Source organism: Triticum urartu, chromosome 2 (genome assembly GCF_003073215.2).
Source record: "Triticum urartu cultivar G1812 chromosome 2, Tu2.1, whole genome shotgun sequence".
NCBI lineage: Eukaryota > Viridiplantae > Streptophyta > Magnoliopsida > Poales > Poaceae > Triticum > Triticum urartu.
In genome coordinates this window covers 26,768,290-26,788,975 of record NC_053023.1, presented here as the reverse complement: position 1 = coordinate 26,788,975, position 20,686 = coordinate 26,768,290, and the positions used below count along the sequence as shown (strand labels likewise).

General features: G+C 40.4%; 1 protein-coding gene across 3 annotated transcripts; it reads right to left on the bottom strand.

Moving 5' to 3' along the window:
- Positions 1-1,539: 1,539 nt before the first annotated feature.
- On the bottom strand, positions 1,540-20,571 carry LOC125535323 (probable cleavage and polyadenylation specificity factor subunit 1). Of its 3 annotated transcripts, XM_048698376.1 has the most exons (27): positions 20,079-20,565; positions 19,827-19,964; positions 19,044-19,197; positions 18,670-18,805; positions 17,742-17,887; positions 17,461-17,556; positions 17,311-17,363; positions 15,304-15,435; positions 15,151-15,202; positions 14,944-15,060; positions 14,180-14,320; positions 13,830-13,955; positions 13,029-13,106; positions 12,639-12,758; positions 9,923-10,017; positions 8,862-9,061; positions 7,562-8,304; positions 6,623-6,724; positions 6,121-6,201; positions 5,966-6,031; positions 5,815-5,892; positions 5,438-5,668; positions 5,074-5,202; positions 4,607-4,780; positions 3,549-3,734; positions 2,668-3,035; positions 1,540-2,098 (listed from the first exon to the last, which is right to left on the bottom strand). In XM_048698376.1, the coding sequence occupies exons 1-27, from the start codon at positions 20,405-20,407 to the stop codon at positions 1,984-1,986; spliced, it is 4,386 nt and encodes a 1,461-aa protein (XP_048554333.1). In that variant the 5' UTR covers positions 20,408-20,565; the 3' UTR covers positions 1,540-1,983. The 3 variants fall into 3 exon arrangements, 2 of the variants coding, with proteins under 2 accessions (XP_048554333.1, XP_048554334.1); XM_048698377.1 differs by lacking the exon at positions 6,623-6,724 and having other exon boundaries at positions 20,079-20,564; XR_007294645.1 differs by lacking the exons at positions 1,540-2,098; positions 2,668-3,035; positions 3,549-3,734 and having other exon boundaries at positions 4,605-4,780; positions 5,074-5,222; positions 20,079-20,571.
- Positions 20,572-20,686: the final 115 nt, after the last annotated feature.

Sequence of the window (20,686 nt, the reverse complement as noted above, 5' to 3'; positions counted from 1 at the left end):
GCTGGCCGAACACCTTGGCAGTCTGGTGCCATCAAGTGAAAAATAAGTCATAACACGCAACCTTCTGGAAAGGTATATTCAATAAATAATCTATAATTTGGAGCACCAAAATGTTTTAAAGAGAATATACTTCTCGGTTCAAAACATACATAGCTTTCTACAGGTGCAACTCCAGGAGGGTTTTACCATCTTAATTTTGAGAAGTATTCCAAGCAACATTTAATGACCTTCTAAATTCCTTACAAGCTAGAACATCTTCCAAATAATTTGATTGCCTCTGTATGCGCACGGGTGTTGGATTGACCTAACAAGGCATTAGACCCTGCAAATAGCATAGAAATTGGCATTTGACCCAGATGTGTGCCCGTCATGCATCCGTCGATCCACCTAGCACCCTCCGCCCCCGTCCGCCTTCCTCGTTGCTGATTCGTCATGGTCGTAGCGTTGTTTTTTTTTTGTTGTTGTGGGCGGCGCAGCCCTGGCCACCCCAACCTGTGTGCAGTAAATATTGAAGGAACACCAGTAACTTCCCCTCTCCCTTCGCTGTCTTTCGTTGGGCCAAAAAAGTGTGAAAGTGCATCTCCATCTTATTCTTGATACCATAACATTTCTTCACTTTCCGAATTAGTACCACTAAAACTCCATAGGATCAATGAAACTTTTAAATAGTCGCACTCATAAACCCGGGTATCATGAAGCCAACTAACATAGAAAATATGGACAATTTGAATCGCTTGTATGATTACTGGTACATTGGGTGCACTGTAAACATCATCCAAACAAGTCCAGAGGGCTGTTGGTTTTTGACAAAGAAAAAACTTCCTCTGTATAAAACCGAGAGTGAGTATAAATTTATGGATGTTTTAATTGGACAAATGCATATCTAATAAATTTCTAAAAGCTATGGAAGAACCTGAAGATGACTTTCGGCTTTAGTCAAACTTGTTAGGTTCATTGACAATGCAATAGTTGTTCAATGATTACAGTAACATTGTCTCTACATACTTCCGTCCGCTGTTTGTACAATTTCTATCTTAATTGTGTCAAATCAATAGACATGGATCTTTAATTAACCTGATCATCCTGCTCGAGACAATTTCATTAGTTCAGCAAGCAGGAATGCAGGATCATGCCAGTTTCATGTTCCCAATGCACTTAAGTCCATCAACGGCACAAACCATGCATGTGCCATGACACATGAGCTGACTCAGCTCGTGATGCTTGCAAAGTTTCCCACTTTACCATAATTTGGGCACAGGTTTTTAGGTCTTCAATTTGACTAATAAAAAATGTATAATACAACCACAAAATTATATAGTTAGAAACTTCATTTGACGATGAATCTGTAAGATAAACTTTTTGTAAAAGGAGTATAATACTCCCTTCGTCCCATATTAGCAGTTGCTCAAACGGACGAAGGGAGTACATGTTTCCTTAGTCAAAGTTACGGCGTTGCGCTAGGCTTTCCGTAACATATGGCAATACTAGCAATCTGGGAGCTCAACGCCAGATTGAACGTCACTGAACCACAAAGAGTCGGACTGAAACCTTTGCTACCGTTTTCCTTAATAAAAAGCTAAAGTTTCCATAACAGAGAAATGCGTCCGACAATCACATGGCCAACTGACAGTGAAATTTGTATCGCAAGTCACTAAGATTACAGTCATCAGGGACATGTCCAGGAAGGAGCAACACAAGAAGCTCAGCAGCTACTACTTAGAAAGAAATTAACCACCATGGCCATTTACAATGCGCTTCCAAGTGCTAACCATATGTACGCGGCAAGGTGGCTGTAATTTACTCAGAAAGATCAAACTGGCCAGCATTTAATCCTATCGTACACATGTCATGTTTACATGCCTGAGTGCCTAGGTCTCCGGAGTTAAGCAAGAATCAACAAGCAGCTCCAGAATTGCCATGCACCGCTAGCTTTTCCAACTGTATCATGGTGTTAGATCCAACATGATCGCCCAAAACTTTAATTCACAGGAAACTCGTGCCTAGCGAAATATCAGCAAAGTTGGAAAGGATCTGCGCACGGGTAGTCCCAATCTGCTGTGCGATGTCAAGCTGCTCTTCCAACGATAGCATCTCATAGCTACAAATGTAGAGGGTAAAATGTGGATTAGAGAGGCATGAGAAAAAAAGCAATACGACTAAAAAGAACAACAGATGTCGTACAGCAGAGGCTTTAACAGGCTAGACCAGTGAGAACTGGCCAGCTTGCAGAAGGTGTATGGCAATCAGTCAGACGTGATATTTGGAGTGTCTGGTTTTCAGAGCTGACCTTTTTTTTCCCAATCGTACTGATCTTTTACAATCTAATTACTCTTAATGTTTGCAGCTAGAAATTTCAACTTGCTGTTCCCTATCTAGTCCTATCTAGTATCTACCACAACTACCCTTCTACCGGCAATAGCAGCATCCAGACACCAAAGATCAATACATCTCAGATCTTGGCTTGAATGGAATACTTGTACTCCTTCCGTCCAAAATAAGTGTCGCTGATTTAGTACAGCGACTCTTATTTGGGGATGGAGGGAGGATTTCTTTACATGAAGAGACAATGCAAAATATTTGGAGAGTGTAACAAGATTTGCAGAGAGCATAAGGGCCGCATAAGAAGTGGTAAAATAATATAAGCTGATGTGTGGAAGCTTCACTTACTGTGCAAGAAGCTCAAAGTCAATGATGTTATCTGGTCCAGGACGATGTGCCTTCCCGTTGGATTTAAACTGCCTGAATGATCTTGGGTTCAGGCCACACACGTGGGGGACGGCATCTACAAGCTTCCTCTGTAAGCTCTGAAGCCGGCGGAATGTCAACTCATCAATAGGCGCAATGCATCCAATACCACCATCCAAAGTACCAAAAAGAAGGGCAAAACGATTCGTCTTCTCAGATGCCAATCCTGGAGAGGGAAGCATCTGCAGCCTCATAAACTTGGTCAGATGGGCTCCAACATGAAACTCTGCTCTGGAAAGGAGCTTCTGCCCCTTCCAGCTCTCCACCATTTTGGGAGCATAGTAGAAGATCTGCAAGATGTTATTTGTTAGAGTGAAGTGAATAATCAAGTGGACAGGGTGGCACTTCCATGTTGCACTATATCCAACTAACTCAGGTGTTCAATAGGAAGCATATGCTGTACAAGTCAAGTAGTATCCCCAATTATATTTGCCAACAAAGCACACAAGCTCAGGCTGCTCAGCAATATGTCGAATATCTTTAAAGAGTAGTAATATAATTATTTCCTTGATTCCGATTACTAGATGATTTTCTGACATCAAGTCCACAACTAGTTCAAAGAGAGAATGTCTACAGTTATTACTTAATATGTTTATGTATAAACTCTGGTAATGGATGGCCCTAGCAAAGATAATATCACAGGAACCAGTCCAGTAGTAAGTGATAGTTTGATGCTTCAATGATTTTTTGATTCAGTATCATCAAGAACTCATTTCGAAGTAAATAACTGGCAGATGGATCAAATAGTACAGAATGAACAATGAAACAAACCAGTAACATAAAAGATTATAAGAAAGAATGACCTGCAGATTTTTATCAGAGTCAGAAACTGCAAGGTTCAGTGTGCTTCCATCAATTAAGAACTCAGTTGCAAAGCAATCTAGAGATCCAAAATCTTTTGCAAGCAGAGTCAATTGAGAACCTTGCTCCTTCCAGCTAAGAAAATATACGCTTTTATGGATATCGCCAAACAAAACGAAATTTTTGACCTGGAAATTTAAAGAATATCACAGGACTGCACAATTGCTGCATCTCGTATGCAGAATCACAATATAAACATGTTATTAAGTCATGCAACAGCCTACCGTAAGATACAAGAAAAAATGTATAACATCATAATGAATATGAAATCAAACCAGTTGGGCAATACATAGTATTCAAATCCTAAATGGATAACAATTATATTATGTAAGGACTGCAAATTGGTGGACCGTATAATTTGCCAAGAAACAAATATTATAAACCACAGCATTGACAGAGGCCACAGGTGGTGAAGTCAAGGAATGACGGAACTAATACACCTGCTTGAGTAAGAGGAGATCCATAGTGTGATGGCTCTTGGTGAAGAGCAACACGGGACCCATAAGAGCAGAGAGAACAAAGCAGTCGTTAGCCGATGTAAAACATGTCCCACCGTACTAGTGCATTTTTCTTTGAGAATCTATAATAAAGTTCTACAAATGAACTCCATGGAATTTGCAAATTTCAAAAAATGTCCATTTGCACAGGAAATAGGCCCTCAGCAGACAGTCTCTGAGATGGGAAATATTACGGAGGTAGCACAATGGAAAACTTTGAGAACCTGACTAGGTTCCAACAAGCCCATTCATTAAGCATGGCATTTCAGCTTACTCTTTCAAAGCCAGAATAGATTTAGCTGAAACAGAAAAGATTAAGCACGACCTCAGTATTTATTTCCCCTTACTAAGTTGTCCTCAAAACACATGAAAGAGTTGGAAACACAAGATTTTTCTATTTGTATGAGGGACTGAGGAAGGTTGATTATATGGATAAGCATTAAGTGTGGACACAACATGCAAAGGAGCAACATATTCAGAATCAATTGTTGTGCAATACTCACAATATTCAAGCTCACAACATGCAAAGGAGCATCATAGAATGCAACAGCGGTCAATTCAGAACCAGTCCATTTGCTCAATGTGATCTTTGGACCAGCAGCTATCAGCAGATGACCTTGAAGTGACGCAACAGCTGATACAGCACCTTTACTCTCTTTTGAGTAGACTTCTGTTACCTGGAATTAATCTTTACATGTTAGCAAATTAATATAGTACTCCCTCCTATCCAAATAATGACACTGGCTTAGTACAATTTTATACTCCCTCTGTTCACTTTTATAAGACCTTGAAGACATTTCAGACAATGTGCAAAACAGCCTATTTTGAGTTGGTTGAAACGACTTACAAAAGTGAACGGAGGGAGTACTAAAGTTGTACTAAGCCAGCGTCAAGTAATTTGGATCGGAGGGAGTAGTAAATTGTGATGAAGTTGAAAACATGTAATAGCAACAGAGTTCCCCTACATTACCAGATTTTGAGAATTTTCACTTTTAGTGAAAGAGAACAGAAGCACCCGTCCCCTGGCAGCTACGTCCTCCCCTTGAACATAAGCAGTCCCAATGGCCATCAGGGTTTCATTTTCCTTGGTGGTTGTGTTCTGAAGTGGAAATGCAGAACCTTTTTGTGAATAGAAAAATACATATGAACATTTCGTCACTGAAGTTTGTGATCAGATAGATTTTAAGGCCAAATATAGAAGCTGGCAAATATAAACGTAGAAGCCGTGTCTCCTTGATCTGTTTAATTTTGTCATAATTAAAGACCAATATCTAGAGCGAGTCGAAACAGCTTTAAATTTGTTTTAAGTATGGAAGGTTAAAAGAAATACATACATGCAATGTAACAATGCGCACAGTTAGAGCATTTTCAAATGATTGCATCGGAATAGTGGACCTTGTCTCCCAACGTCCACTAGGTTTCTCCAACTCTAATACGCGAACTTCAAATTCCTCAACAGTATATGTTTTTTGCAGGTCATCGGCACTTGTAGCATCATTATCCATGTGATGAACCAAATCTTGATCAGCCATAATTGACAGAACTTGATTTAGGGGGCGAACAACCTGCAGAAATATAAAATGAGCAATTGAACAAGATAAATGAGCATAGTTTATTATGTGTGATGGTGCCAGACAACCATAATCGAAGATGGCAACAACAAAACAGTGTTACAAATTATCATTGGGAACAGAGGATACAGGCTACTTACAGGAACAGACACGATAAGTGGATACAGAGACTGCTCGGCATAATATGTAACCTGATGAGGGGTGCCATGCAAAGGGATCTGCAAAGGTGCAATAAATGAAAAGGCTGCAACAAAATGAGATACAACTTATGCATACCTAAACAAATTTTACCTTTTGGACAGGCCAGTAGTTGTCATAGTTATATGCTTCGGGCAGTTGACATATCTTCAGAAAACCCTGTTAAAACATGAAAAATTACCAATCTTAAAATTTCCTATTTCTTAAAAGTATATGGGAGAGATACAAATATTCAAACAACTCCTTACCTGTGATGTAACATATATAAGCCCATGACAACAGTTTACATTGTGGAGAACAGTAAAGGCTTCAATGGGACCATCACATAACTGCAAAATGGGACAGGCTTAGATAGGACCACACCGATGACTAGAAGCAAATATAGTTATAGTTGAAGCTGCATATAAATGCAGATTTCCATTTGCATAGTACTCCCTCCGTTCCTAAATATTTGTCTTTCTATAGATTTTAACAAGTGACTACATATGGAGCAAAACGAGTGAATCTACATTCTAAAATATGTCTATATACATCCGTATGTGGTAGTCCATTTGAATCTCTAAAAAGACAAATATTTAGGAAGGGAGGAAGTATACCATACAGATGACAAAATAAGATTTGGTTGTAAGAAACACCACATCAATTTAAATCGATTTGGTACTTCAGAATCAACTTAAGCCTGAAGAGTTGTGGGCATATCTCATCATGCAGATAATAAAAAGGACACTAATAGGGAGTGAACATGCCCACCCTGGTGCCCCTGGCGCGGACAATCGTGTGCTCTGGGAGGTTCCCGCAAGCGAACGACGCCGTTCTCTGGGATGCTCCTGGGAACGAACGACACCGTGCGCCCTGCTCATCGAGGTCCCACACTGTCAGCCTATTTACTCACAGAGTTCGTGCCAGAAACCATTCCCAGGGAACGTTCGTTCATTACCTTTTCCAGAAGAAAAAAAAGGTGGCTTATATGACCATCTAAATCTACTATGCAGAAACAAAAGAAATGTTTAACCATTCCGATGTTGGCTAAGGTAATTGGCATTGTGCTGGTTTTTCAAAACAGCATGTTTATTTCTCAATCCAAATTTAAAGTTAGTTGAAAGACTCTTGCGATCGGATGTAACAGCAAAATCTTGCTGCAATCAGCAAAAAAACAAAAATAACTAGATACCACATCTCAGCACAGCACATAAAGCAACAGCAAAGTGAGCCTAACTAGGGAACTATGCATTGTCTAAAAGTGTTGACTCGTGACATTAGCAGCATTCAGAGAGCTAGAGGCATGCATGTGAGATCGCTTTAGTTGATTTATACTCCATCAAATTTGGAAACTACTATACACTTCAACATGCAAAGAAATTAAATAGTTTGAAATACGTGTAAACAAGTATTCGATCGTAGATTGAAACAAGAAACGGGGTCAAATATGTTGAAGTATATTAGGATTGCCCAACCTCCATCGGTTCAGACTTTTGCTTCTACTGGTTGGTACATGAAACTTAATATGATATTAGAGCCACAAGAACTTGGTTCAAGCCTCGGCTTTCGCAATTAAATAAAAAAGTTCCTTGCCCTCTTTCTGTCCATGTTTAGGCCTTACCGAGCCACACGTGAGACGGGGTGTTGGAAGTATATGAAACTTAATAAACACTGGAAGACAACAAAAACCTCAGCATAACAACGACATACCTGTGGATGCACCCGAAATCGTTGTCGACAAACCATAACCCAGACTGGCCTCGTGCCAGAAAGAAACAATCCTTCATAACCTCCAACATTGTTAAAAATTGTGATTCTCGGTCGTGCAAGACTTGATATGTCTTCTCGTAATGTAATGTCAACAGAAATTCGGTGAAATCTCAAATTCTTTAGTCTCGAATCACTGGCACTGGCAAGATCCACAGAACCAGCAGGTGAAAATGAATTGTCTTTCACATTACTCTCCAAGCCTTCATAGCAATAAGCATGGTAGCACAAAAATGTCCCATCGTTCAATAAACCAAAAAGGAATGGGCGACTGAACTGGCCAGACCATCTATGCATTGCAAGCTCAACTACCCGAATGCTATCCGCTACTTCTTTCTTTAGAGAAACTTTAGTGTCATCCTGTCTTCCTTTTGCATCAACCAAAAGAGCCTCACCAGACAAGAAACTTTCCACAGAGAAAACACATCTGAAACTAGGCACTTCAAAAATTTCTAGTTTACCACTTTCATAACAAATGATGCAGTATATATCAGACTGCTCCTGAGATGAACTACCACTGCCATCAATCGGTTCTGCAATACCACTAGATAGCCATGCATCACTACGTGTCTTTCTCAGCCATGGTTCAGGACCTCTGTCACGATAAAGTGTACACGCAGATACTTTTTCACTTAAGTTTGTAAAAATACTGGGAACGCTGATAGAAAGAGCACAAGTAGAATGATCTGCATCAGAAAATGAAACATCATGTATTTAAGCTAGATCTTTCTCTTTTACATCATCTCTTTATCTATGAACAAAATCTTCACAAAATATACGTCTATTTTGTCCGAGAACTGAGATCACACTTCATTCCATCCAAACCTCACCTAAATTCACAAGGTAGCACTTTACTAAGGATGTGAGCTAGATCTTTCCCTTTTACAAACATGTTATGATTGAATACACAGCTTTGTACATATATATTTATCTAATGAGAAAGCACCAGCTTGCTAACTTCTATCTTCAGCTGTAGGGAAACCTTCACATGTTGAAGCGCACTATGAAGCTATACAGAAGCTAGATAAGTATTTTGCACCACTCACCTTCCAATTGCCTATTCAGTCGCTACAATGATCTCTGTATAACAATTGTTCTCGAACAAGTTCTCTCACACTACTGACAAATTTGTCCTATCTTACTATTGGTTAACTTAAACTTCAAAGGTTGACTGAATTTTATATATAAGGCCACAGCAAGAAAGCATAACTGAAAAAATGATGGACTAGTGGATATACTATACCTCCTACAAGAAGTTGAATAGTTCCATCAACCATCTTCAAAAGAACATATGGATCTGCAATGGAAGCAGATGCCACTCCAAGAAGCTCAGAACTGGACGATGAAGATTCTGAAGAATGCGCAGTAAAGTTTAGCTCTTGTGTCATGAAAGAACCATCAAGCACACGAGCACCCGTGGCGTATACCTGTATGACACGCCGCCTGCAAAGATTCAAACCAAACCAGAATGATAAAGGCTACTAATTTATTAATGTCAAACTGTCACGAACATAACTCAATATTAAATTATAAAAAACTTCATTTATGATTCTAGAAAGATGTAAAATACTAAAATGTAAGATCATCTCCAGCTGATCCCCTATCCTATTATACCAAATTGTATGCCTTATCCCAGAAAGATTAACCAAAAGTTTATACCTTTTCTAACCTAAGTTTATATTATATGTTGGTGATGCTCTAGTTCCCTAAGTGTGGGAACATTAAATAACATGCTTAAGTTTTTGGACAGCACGTGAGCATTAATCTCAACAGGGCTGGGTTGTCACACAAAAACTGTGCTACACCTACACATGACTGAAGATATGAAATGTATAAATTAAGACAAATAATACTAACTTCACAAGTGAACAGTTTTACGTGTTTTGAGATTGCAGAGAAAAAAAATCATGGAAGAGCATGGAAGCACTCCCCTTGATTTTCTATTTTTCCAAACAAAATGGAACTTTCCCATCGGTCTACTACATAGTTGTACATCGAGTAAATGCAATGATAAACTAGACAACCTCAGAGTTGAGTTTGAGCTTAGTTTTACTGGACCGTGCAGACCAGGTAACCAATCAACATCAACATGTCTTGGATCTGTGCTGACCTGGTGGGCTCATGCAGTCCAGGGCAGCCAACAGCCCAAGATATATTGGTTGTGTCCATTACTATAAGACCAATGAGGTTTTTTAAATGAATGTCCATAACATGAATGTGTTGTGATGTATGAATTCCACGACAGATGGTGCCAAGCCAGTATAAGTAACTGAGTACATTAAAAAATATTAAAGAGCACCATACCTTCCGAACAAGTTACCAGCAGCAATGGTTGCCCCTTGAACATAATAATCAACTGTTTCAGTAACTTCTCCTAGATCATCACCTGTCTCAAGTACCTTCCATCACGTAATAATGTCATACAGTCAGTAATCACTTCATCAGAAGAAATTAAAGAGGATCAAGCACAAAGCCACAAAGGCAATAAACCAAATACATACGTCAAAGGCAAAATGATGTAACACTGAAGAAAAAACTTGGAAAATTCTAATTTTGAAACAATCACATAATACAGCACAAGAAAAAGAAAAGGTCTACTTGCTCCTGGAGTTTCGAGACAGCATAAGAGCATCTCCCCTTACCCTAAAATTCCTTGATTCCCAAAAAACTGTCTTTTGGGGACCATCCCCTATGCCGGCCTTTGGCTTCTGAGTGGGGACTTCAATACAATCTACCTTGAAGCCGACAAGAACCGGAACTTGTGTTAGAAATCCTTGCAGCAGTCAGTCAATTAGTCAAGTCTTTTCCTTAGTAAGCTAGTGAGTCAAGTCTGTGTCTTAGGTACATGTCTGTGGGTCAAGTCAAGATGCCTTAGGCTGTAAGAAAGCCACTGAGGTGGTTCTGTACTAGTTAATTTCAGCTATAAACAAGGAGTGAAGCCTCACCAGCTGCATCCACCGCAGCCCAGAAACTAAGTCCCAAAACAGAACCTGTGCTAGTTGCTACTTGGCATCAGAACTGGTTAAGGTGAGGATCCTGAGAGATGCCAGCTTCAGGTCAGGGTGCTGCCTGCAGTCCAGCTCCCCAGCAGCGGCGCCATTCCCCTTTGCCACCACGAAAGAGGACCGCATCACCGTATGTCTTTGCCATTGAAGTTGGTGTTATTTACAAGCAAATTGCCACCATGTCATCACCTCAGCCTCCCTGCCCGAAAAAGGGGGGGTGGGAAGCCGATTCCAAATGTTGCAGTCGCTCGTCATGGATTCTCGGGGATAGCTCGCCCCTCGCCCGCCACGTCCCACAACCCTTCGTCCCGAGCAGGCAGCAGCATGGCCCACAGCTCCTCCCGGAAGGCCCCCGACAGCTCATTCAACCAGAGCCCAGCCCCAATTCCCCATGCCCAGGACCAGGACACGGTGACGATGCAAGCCGGATGTCCCCTTGCCGATGCCACACTAACCTGCTCCAGCTGTCCTCCAGCAGCTGCCACCTGCTATTATTCCTAGAGCTCCCCGAACAAGCTCGTCAAGGTAAGCAGCTCCGCGACCTCCCCCTTTGCGTCGTCTCATTTCTGTTCTTAATTTCGTTACTGTTTTCGCTCTTTTCGTCAGCAATATTATGCTGATCTATTTTCTTTCCTAATTGACCTTGATGTTTTCCTTCCGTTACTAGCTAAAAAACACGGGCATGGCTGAAACTGCCGGATCAGCATCCTAGTAGGGCTGGACACAGCGATACGGCCAGACACGCTACGCGTATCCCACAGTATCCCCTCTTTTTCGAATTAAAAAGAAAGAAAAAATAGGGATACACCTGGGATACGTAAGGGACACGCTGGGGACTCGGGAGGCCCAGTAACACGCTCGGACTGATATGAACCCTAATTTTTCAGGCTGCTCGGCCACAGACGCCACAAAGGGGCTCGACCTCGAACCTGCTCCAGACTCCAGCTAACATGCCGCCGGCGTATCCGTGCTTCTTAGGTTGTATCACCATGTCCGTGTCTCTGTATCCGTGCTTCTTAGGTTACTAGTAACCCAATGTTGTTACTACAAACAGTAATTGTAATGTGGATTAACCCTGTACATATGCTGCATATTTACTACTTGCTAGGATCAATCATGCTACTGATTGTTTGATGGTTTTGTCTGCAGGCTGGGGGTGAAGGAAAATGGCTGCTGCAGTTCTCACTGGATCAGTAGCATCAACTTGTGTTTGAGATGTATTTTATGTACAAATTTTGTTGTTGATGTTGGATGAATTCAGCAAGACAGTCGCTCATGTTCAGAAAGGAGATGCAAATGTCAATTTGTGCAATGTTCAGGTTGCAGTTGTTCAAGATGGATTAGAGCGATTGTATGAAGATGTGTATGCAAAGAAAACAATGGTTCTTGTATTATAAATAATGTGTCAAAGTTATGTGTGTGTGTGTGTGTGTGTGTGTGTTATTGAAGGCAAAACACTTGCAATTTATATTATGAAATTTTGGTCCTTTTGTATTCGTGGATAATTTCATTAACCATGTCCATTTGCCACATCGATCTGCCCTCTCCATCGCTCTGACAACTTCAAAAATATGTCTCCTTCCCGTTTTCCTTCACATGGTCTTTTTAGCAAAGCAGATAGGAGTAGGCTCCGATCTTGTCTGTTTATTGTCAGGCTGTTGGTCCTGTTTTAAAACTAGGCCTAGTGTGCCCTATAGCCATGATTTTTTTAAAGGATTTTGGGTCTTTCCAATGTCATAATAGTTATGGGGGTGGTTAGCTTCCACTCAAAATACTACTCCCTCCGTTCCTAAATATTTGTCTTTCTAGAGATTTCAACAAGTGACTACATACGGAGCAAAATGAGTGAATCTACACTCTAAAATATGTCTATATACATCCGTATGTGGTAGTCCATTTGAAATCTCTAAAAAGACAAATATTTAGGAACAGAGGTAGTATGTCAAAAAAATCATAAGCATTAAACTTCAGTATACAGCTGAAAGGGAAATCAGCAAAAATCAAATTTCTGTTACCATGGTCCGGTTCTCTAGACTTATTATCAGATATGCATGATATTCATTATCTTCAGTGGTATGTGCACGGGAACTCTTATAGTACACTGTCCAAATACCTCTGCAACTTGGTAATTCCACCTACACAAGTAAAGAACACAAATGTAAGTCGAAATAAAGTAGGTAACATAAAAATTTCCATGGAAGAAAAAATGAAGAACAGTGCGACAAAAATCTTGACTAAACACCACTAGAAGGCAGGGGATTAAAGTTCGAATATGTTGGTCAAGTTCTTCAAAAGGCATTGCTGGAATATTTGGGGTTTGAGCTGAACACTGACATACAACTCACTGGTCAAACTCAATTCTTCCTATTATGTAACTGGGATGAAAAGCGGGGAGAAAAATGCACCTCGGTAATTAAATCAGGGCGAATAGATTGTTGTAGGACAGAAAGTGATCCATTCTTTCCATGACCAGAACAGCACACCTGAAATAGAGTTAATACTGTTACAAAGGGTGTCTAAATTGGAGAACAAAAAAATGCTTCTCAGTAATTGAATAACAAATAGATTGTTGAACTTCCTTCCACTTATTCACTGAAGCAGCAGAGATACTGCTGCAAAGGTGGTAACAGAGTGTTAACCTTAAGGTCACATATGAGGAGCTAACGATAAAGACACATTCGTGCCAGATGTGTGATTTCAATAGCATATATGGAGGAACTTTGGAGAAAGTAACATACACGGTAAGGACGCAAAAACAACTATTCTGATGATATAACGTTTCTCATTTATGTACCATTTTTTTCCCTTACACTCTGACAGGGTTCAATCTACTCGTTCTGGTAGGAGTCCTGGAAGCTCATAGGGAAACCATTAACAGCCCTTTTCACATAGACTCCAACAAGGTGCTCTCTTGATTTCTTTACCTTTCTTATTTTTTTGATTTGTTTCCCTGATCTAATCATGTGACATCGTAAATTTCAAATAGGACCTAATCCCCCTGGCTGGCTGGTACTAATCCCATAAATCACCAGGATCTCCGATTACCGACAAGTTACAAGCAGGACTAGGAACCTGAATACAGTAGACAATACCCATTCTCCAAATCAACAATGAATCATGTACATATTCAACAAAAAAAGCGCACAGCTGGAACAAAATGGACCTAATTATAGCCAAAGACAGAGATGAAGTCTCATGCAACTGACCAACTCATAATTGCTTTGCTTTGCATTTCCTGTTGCATTGGCATCTGCATTGACTCTTAAACCATATGAAAAATCTTTCAGAGGGCCAACATTGATCAACTTATCTCTCACGACATATGAGATTTTCTGTGAATAATAAGTGAAACAAATTAGTGGCAAGAAAGAAGCAATAAGCAAGTAATTACTAAATTATGCAAAGGAAACTCATGATGTATATTTTAAGAAAACCGTAAATTGAAGTGGTAACTAACAAATGGCAGTAAAAAGGATTATACACAAGAATATGATTCTATCACTACAGAGTTGCATATAAAAGAATAACAACCATGCAACTCGAAGACATTTCAGACCTGTGCTGACTCTATACTGTTTGGCAATATGTTATTCTGAAAAGAAAGTTCTTCAACACTGGTCACATCCTGTAAAACGTCAGAAGGCACCCTCTTCAGGCGCTTTGCAAAAGGCAGGTCGCCTTCAATATCACCAGACCGCTGCACAAGTAGATCACCATATATCACCAGTCAATGAAGGAACAGTATTTGCTTACTTCATTTTACAAGAGCTTATTACAGTGTGGCCGACAAATTCAGATACATCGGCACAACTAACACTATAAACTTTATAGTAATATAGTAAACCTATAAAGTATAATATTGATTAATAAACACGTATTGGTAAACATATATATAACGTGTGGCTTAAGGTAGATGTAACATTTCCATGTCTACTCCGTAGGTCATTTCCATCAAAGAAACATATGAACATCAATGATTAAGATCCCATTCTAAATATAGCAGACAGGTAACAGATTCAGTCATGTCCTGCAGAATTTATGCATAGAATTCATTGAGTCAGATGCCTTATTGGTTGGAATCTTTGGTGCTTTGACATATCCGAGGAAGACAAGCCGGTGTAGTCCATGCTTCTGGACTTTTCCGGTTTAACAGGCAAGCCATTTCTAAAAATCTTTGGGTTTAGGCGTTGAGCAACTATGCTTAAAACATTCAACGGCAAGCCATTTCTAAGATAAATATTTAGACCATCTACAGTACATGCGAAAAGTACTTCCAGCAGAATGGCACATTGAGAAAGGTATCTCAAAAGTCAAAAATACCTCGTCTATTAGATCTGGTAAGACAGATGTTGCCACACCACAGGAAAATTGCACAAGAAGGCTGTCTCCCAAACGGCTACCAAGGAAGAAGAATGAACTTCCAATAGTCGTAGCACCCTGCGCACAGATGGATCAATAACATAAGAGGGGTTGATAATATTAAATATGAAAAGGTATATAGGCACAAGAAAAGTATGAGCAACCAACCGAACTGATGACAGATGCTTTTGACTTCATAAGATCTAATCTTCGCACAGTTCTGTGAAAGAAAAAGAAGCAGATAATGATCAACTCACGCCTACGAAAGCTAGAACAGCTGCACAACAATAGGATAGATAATGATCCATAGAGTTACCATACCTGCCATCGTAAACTACTGTAAGTAACAGCATTTCTCCGGTCTTTGTCGAGAACATTACAATATCATTGGATAACCATGTCGCTTTAGCTGCATCAAGCTCCACATGGAAATTTAATTTAGGAATTTCTGGACTGCAAAGATAAGGAAAAGGTCACCAGCTTTGACATATACTGGAGGGGAAGAAACTAAGACATCAAATATATGGTACAAACTTAGTGGTTCGTCAAACATGCACTGCACATGTAAGTCAGTTTTATATTCATAGGTAGAACCACCATATCCCATTTTAAGAAGATACAGTTCGTTGTTAATAATTATTACCATATATTTCACAGCAAATGTCCAGCTGGACACATTCAGGATTGAGCGAACCACACCAAAACTAGGTTCAGGTTTTCATCTGCTCATCTTCAAAAGCATTTCTCCGGTTTGACAACAAATGGCACAAGTCACAATGTGAAAGAGATATTCAATAGCAGAGAATTTTGTTTAGTAAATTGCGCCTGTTAACACCGGTTGACCCGAATAAAAGGTGGAGGTGGAGGTGCAGGTACAAATTAATTAATAAATGCAAGTGTCCAACAGTTCCGCATGGGAGCATATACAAACATTCCCTTGGCTTAGTATGGTTGGATAGGTATACCAGACAACACAAGAATCAAAATATGATGTTCTGGATTCTTCAATTCGCTATTACATCCATTCTTCATGAATAATTTAAACTACATAGTTCAAAGTTTACATGTTTCTCTCTATGCTTAATTCATAATACACACACCATTAGTCTTAATTTTTCCGTGCTTCACCATTGGTTTGAATAGGAAGATAATAATGTTTGTTGGGCAAGCAGGGATACTATTCTTAGGGGCCAGCCAAGTGAGTATTTGCTATACAAGGGCATGCTTGGCCTGAAAAGACTAGAATCCCTACATGACTAAACCATAACATATCCTAATCTTGCTATTTAAATCAAAATCGCTTGCCTAACTAAATATCTTCCAACTAATAAAATTGTATTTTTATCTCCAAAGAAGGTACAAGATGCTGTCGCGTTCCTGCATTGTACGCACTTAATATACCGCGCACAAGTAGCTACAGAATTAATCATAGTCCATACCGTATGGTAGGACCACAGGAGAGTACCTGGCACACTAGCACATATGCTGGCTTGAGTGGCGAGAAACTAAAGTTCACGTACAATTTTTTTCCAATGTGTCGATTGTTGAATGGTATACATTCATGCATGGTGTTTATGTGTTTTTTGTGGCATGTTCATGTCAGGGTTTTTTTAGACCTGCAAGTTGGCATAACCTTGACAGTTGCATGCTGAATGACACAAGATATAGATCCCATTTGTCACGTCGTTTATACCATTTGTCACATCGTTTATATAAGCTTCGAGCAACTTAAGCACATGAGCATCATGAGATAGGTTTTCCATATTTGTTAGTGTCATAAGCACCACGAAAGTTATGCACACGTGAAATCAACCACCAATCAAGTTATTGTAAATTCACTTTACATTCACCCAATTCACATCTTTCAATTACACTATTACAGATCATGTATTCAGGTGATTCTGTCTGTTGACTGTTGGACTGCATAACACCATGAGCATTAATGACTTGTAGGCTGCGAGACAACCATTATATTATATGATGAGTCCAAGTTGAAAGATGATGATATGGGGCTTGGAAACATAAGCAGCTACAAGCCTACAAGTACGAAAACAAAGTTTCTGGGAGATGCTTATGAATACAGTTGGTTGGTGACAGTATAATTCCTTGAGTAAGGATTATATAAACTTTTTCCGAACAGGCACTGTTCATTTAGTGGTGTGCATGTAACTTTACTAGGTGCTCGAGATCTATAGATATCTTATTATAATCAACCAGAACAAAGACATTACATTTCGTTAATGAGATAAGAGAGAATGGACAGGCAAAAGTTATGAAAGTCATCAGAAATGAAGAATTTATAGTCTTAACCTATATCACAAATAGTACCTGCCATCTGGCTGTGATGAAAAATTGTTGAGGGCAAGGGAACAAGAAGTGGACTGCAACAACAAAGAAATTCAAAAAATTCAATGACTCAGGATCAGCAAATGAAAAATAATGTAAGCCTGTCCACATTTGTATTTAGAGGGACCAAACCTGACTATGATAGTGGATAGAATTTGCACAGACGACAAGAACACCGCTAATAGGTGGAGGCACAGAAAGAATTTGGTATGCATCATGCGGTAGGTTCTGGAAGCAAAAAACATTTTGTGATTATAATCTCAAATTTGTGCATTGGAGCCAAATGGAAGGCAGATAATGTGCAGAAGACAGAAAACACCTTAGTATATTACAACATTTATTAATGAAAGATGGATGTGGAAGATACAGAAGACAGGAAATGTCAAAGCTGACAATCAATGTCATATACTTACAGCAGCAGACCATATCACTGGGTGTTGCTTCAGTGTCATGCTTATACTAAATGCTGATATCATACATGTATGGTGCTTTGATGAGATACGCCCAGCCCAGGTAGGCTCTCGCTCATGTAGTATGACCAATACAGGCTCAATATAACCTGAAGAGATAATAGAAGAAAATGCCATGAGTGGTGCCATTTCACATTTGGATAGTTGTTACACTAGTGGTGAACATATAAATTAAGTGAACTAGAACCATAATCAATTTTCACTAAGATAATGTTTTGGATCACGCTTTTAGAATTAAGGAGTAATCTTATGGAGAAATTCTACAAAAATCCTTAGTTAATATCTGCAGGATATAAACTTACTGGACATTTTCAAGCCCAAGTATTTGACACATTTATGACTTCTTATGCATCTGGTGTCTTTCAAAGTTATGTAGAACACTGGAGATAACACATGCTCATGCGCTGCACTGTGGACTTCTTAGCAACAGTTATGGTGTACTTAATATGCTAGATCTTTCAATGGTTTGTTGTGTATCAAGTAGCAAGCACATAACAAGTGTAAACACCATAGGGTGGATGGCCAGCGGAGTGGCTTGGTTGGAGAATAGATTAGATCGTAGACGACAGAGACAAACTTGGAGGGATGGTCAACTTATCTCAAGCAAGCCATCTTCAAATTAAGGTAGCAGACCTTATATAACAGGAAACTAAAATTCAAATCATAAAGAGATAAGTAATTGCCCGATATGGGTGTAGCTGTTGCCATACACGCTGTTTTAGCAAATTTAGATATGCCTAAGAACTATCCCCTAGTGTCATGCTTACTTATGCATTGAAGCTCAACAGAGTTCAGAAAAAAAGCATGGAATTTTATGTTGAAGATGTAGGATGTGCAACAAATTTATATGCAGAAAGAGATCTTATCTCACCATGCACAAATGTAAAATCTTTGACATGATTTGTCTCTAAAGCTCGTAAGTCAATCAAATATGATGACTCAACACGGACAGCACTAGAACTCAGTGCACGTGTAGGTTCATCTTCTCCCACTAAGCTCTGTCCAACCTAATATTGTATAAAAGAACATAAGTTACCAATCGATATGGAAAACATAGGAAAACTGGAGAACAATAATATATTGGTGATTCTACTGGACTAGAAAAGGGAATCATGGTGCACAGGACAAAAAATTTAAATAACAAATTCCAAAAATATTGAAACCTGCTACTAAAGAAAACAAGAGACAGAAAAAACACCAAATAATTCACACTTGTTAAAAATATGTGATGCAATGAAATATAACCTGGGCAGCTTTCAGAATGGCCATCTGTAGTCCATAAATAAGTGCAGCGCCACATCTGCCTAGCGGGTCAGATTTTATGACAGGACCCCAAGCAAATGATTCCCTGCCTCTTTTTAGATGCTGCCATTCTGGGCCCTCAAAGCAATGCATTGAGCTGAAATATTATGAAAAATAAGTTGATAAAATAACATGTCCATTCATAGCAAGTGTGAGATAGCAAACTAGATTCAGTAAATAGAGAAATGCGGGTCCTCTTACAATTGCAGGATTCTGAAAACATATAATTGTGTTGGCATGCCACCTTGAATCCCACGTAATTGACAGGTTGTTTGGTTGCACCATAGAATAAATACAGGAGTCGTTCCAGGTGTTTGAGTAAATGAAAATTTTCAGTTGAAATTGTGGTACTAATGAGTAAAGACCACCGAGGAAAATTTCCTATGGAATGCAATCTTACAATCAAATAACCAACATAGGAGAAACTCCTAGGAATCAAAGAAGCCCTGCTTACTTAGATTTATCGGCATCGGAAAGAGGGGTACACAAAAATGAATGGCACTAATTGTAGTGCTATAGTTCAACCATCAGCCTCTTGATCATGTAAGGCTGTGATACATTCTAACAAGGTACAATACTAAAGAGATGTTATTCTCTGAATAATTGACAAAAAATGTGCTTGTTGCTCTGTTATTGGAAAGTTGTCCCTCTGCCAAAATTACAAGGTACTGCAATTTTAAGCTACATGTTTAACGGTTATAAGAATGAGCAAGCAAGCGTGCATACCTAGTGCGCAGTCCATAGATGGCATCATCGAATTCCAAGCAGGTTATCTTGGCGTCCCTGAAAGCGAGCGCAATGGAGTCTCGCCTGTTCTCCGCCCCATCCGACAGCACGGCCATCGACTCGACGTTCCCATGGAGCCTGAATGCCACCCGAGAGGATTATATTCAACTAAAACCACCACACATACATCCAATTCGTGAACTGAATACAGACTAAATGAAAGATAAAATGCAGAGACAGTCGGGCGCGCACCTGTAATGGCACACGAGCTCGAGGCGGGCCCCCAGGATGCCGTCGAACGCGGCCCCGTCCTCGGCGGGCGCCGCATCGGCCCTGACGGCGTAGACCTCCAGCACGTTGGCGGCCGCCACGACGAGGTTGGGGGTGGGGCCGAGGCGCCTGGGCCGCCTCGCCGCGGCGGAGGAGTCGGCGTCGCTCTCAGCCCCGGAGGGGGAGGCCGCCGGCCCCGGCGCGGGCGCGGAGAAGGCGGCGGCGTCGGAGGGGCAGTGGGTGATGAAGCCGGCGGCGCAGTGCTCGATGCCCGTCGGCCAGTGCTTCATCTTGTACGCCGCGTAGCTCATCTTCGCGGAGGCGGCCTCGGTCGGCTAGGGTTTTGGGGCGGGGTTTCGGAAGCTCGGGGGAAGAGGCGCCGCGGAGACGACGGAGGAGGGGAAGGGGGATGGAGGGGACAAGCTCCAGATTTGGCAAAAGCCCTACCGCCTCCGTTCCGTTTCACTAGTACAAAAGTTGGTCCTTTTTTTAGGTCGGCCCGGGGGATCTCGATTCAATCCTTCTTTATGCTTCTGGATCAGACGAACGAGGCCCACCAGTGATAGTTTTAGGGGGATACTCGGCCCAAC

Coding starts and splice junctions, on each gene's coding strand:
- LOC125535323 (XM_048698376.1), bottom strand. CDS start 20,407: ATGAGCTACGCGGCGTACAAGATGAAGCACTGGCCGACGGGCATCGAG. Junction 17,888..18,669: donor AGATTTTACATTTGTGCATG/GTGAGATAAGAT, acceptor TTATCTCTTCAG/GTTATATTGAGCCTGTATTG. Junction 3,735..4,606: donor ATGTTGTGAGCTTGAATATT/GTGAGTATTGCA, acceptor TTAAATTTCCAG/GTCAAAAATTTCGTTTTGTT.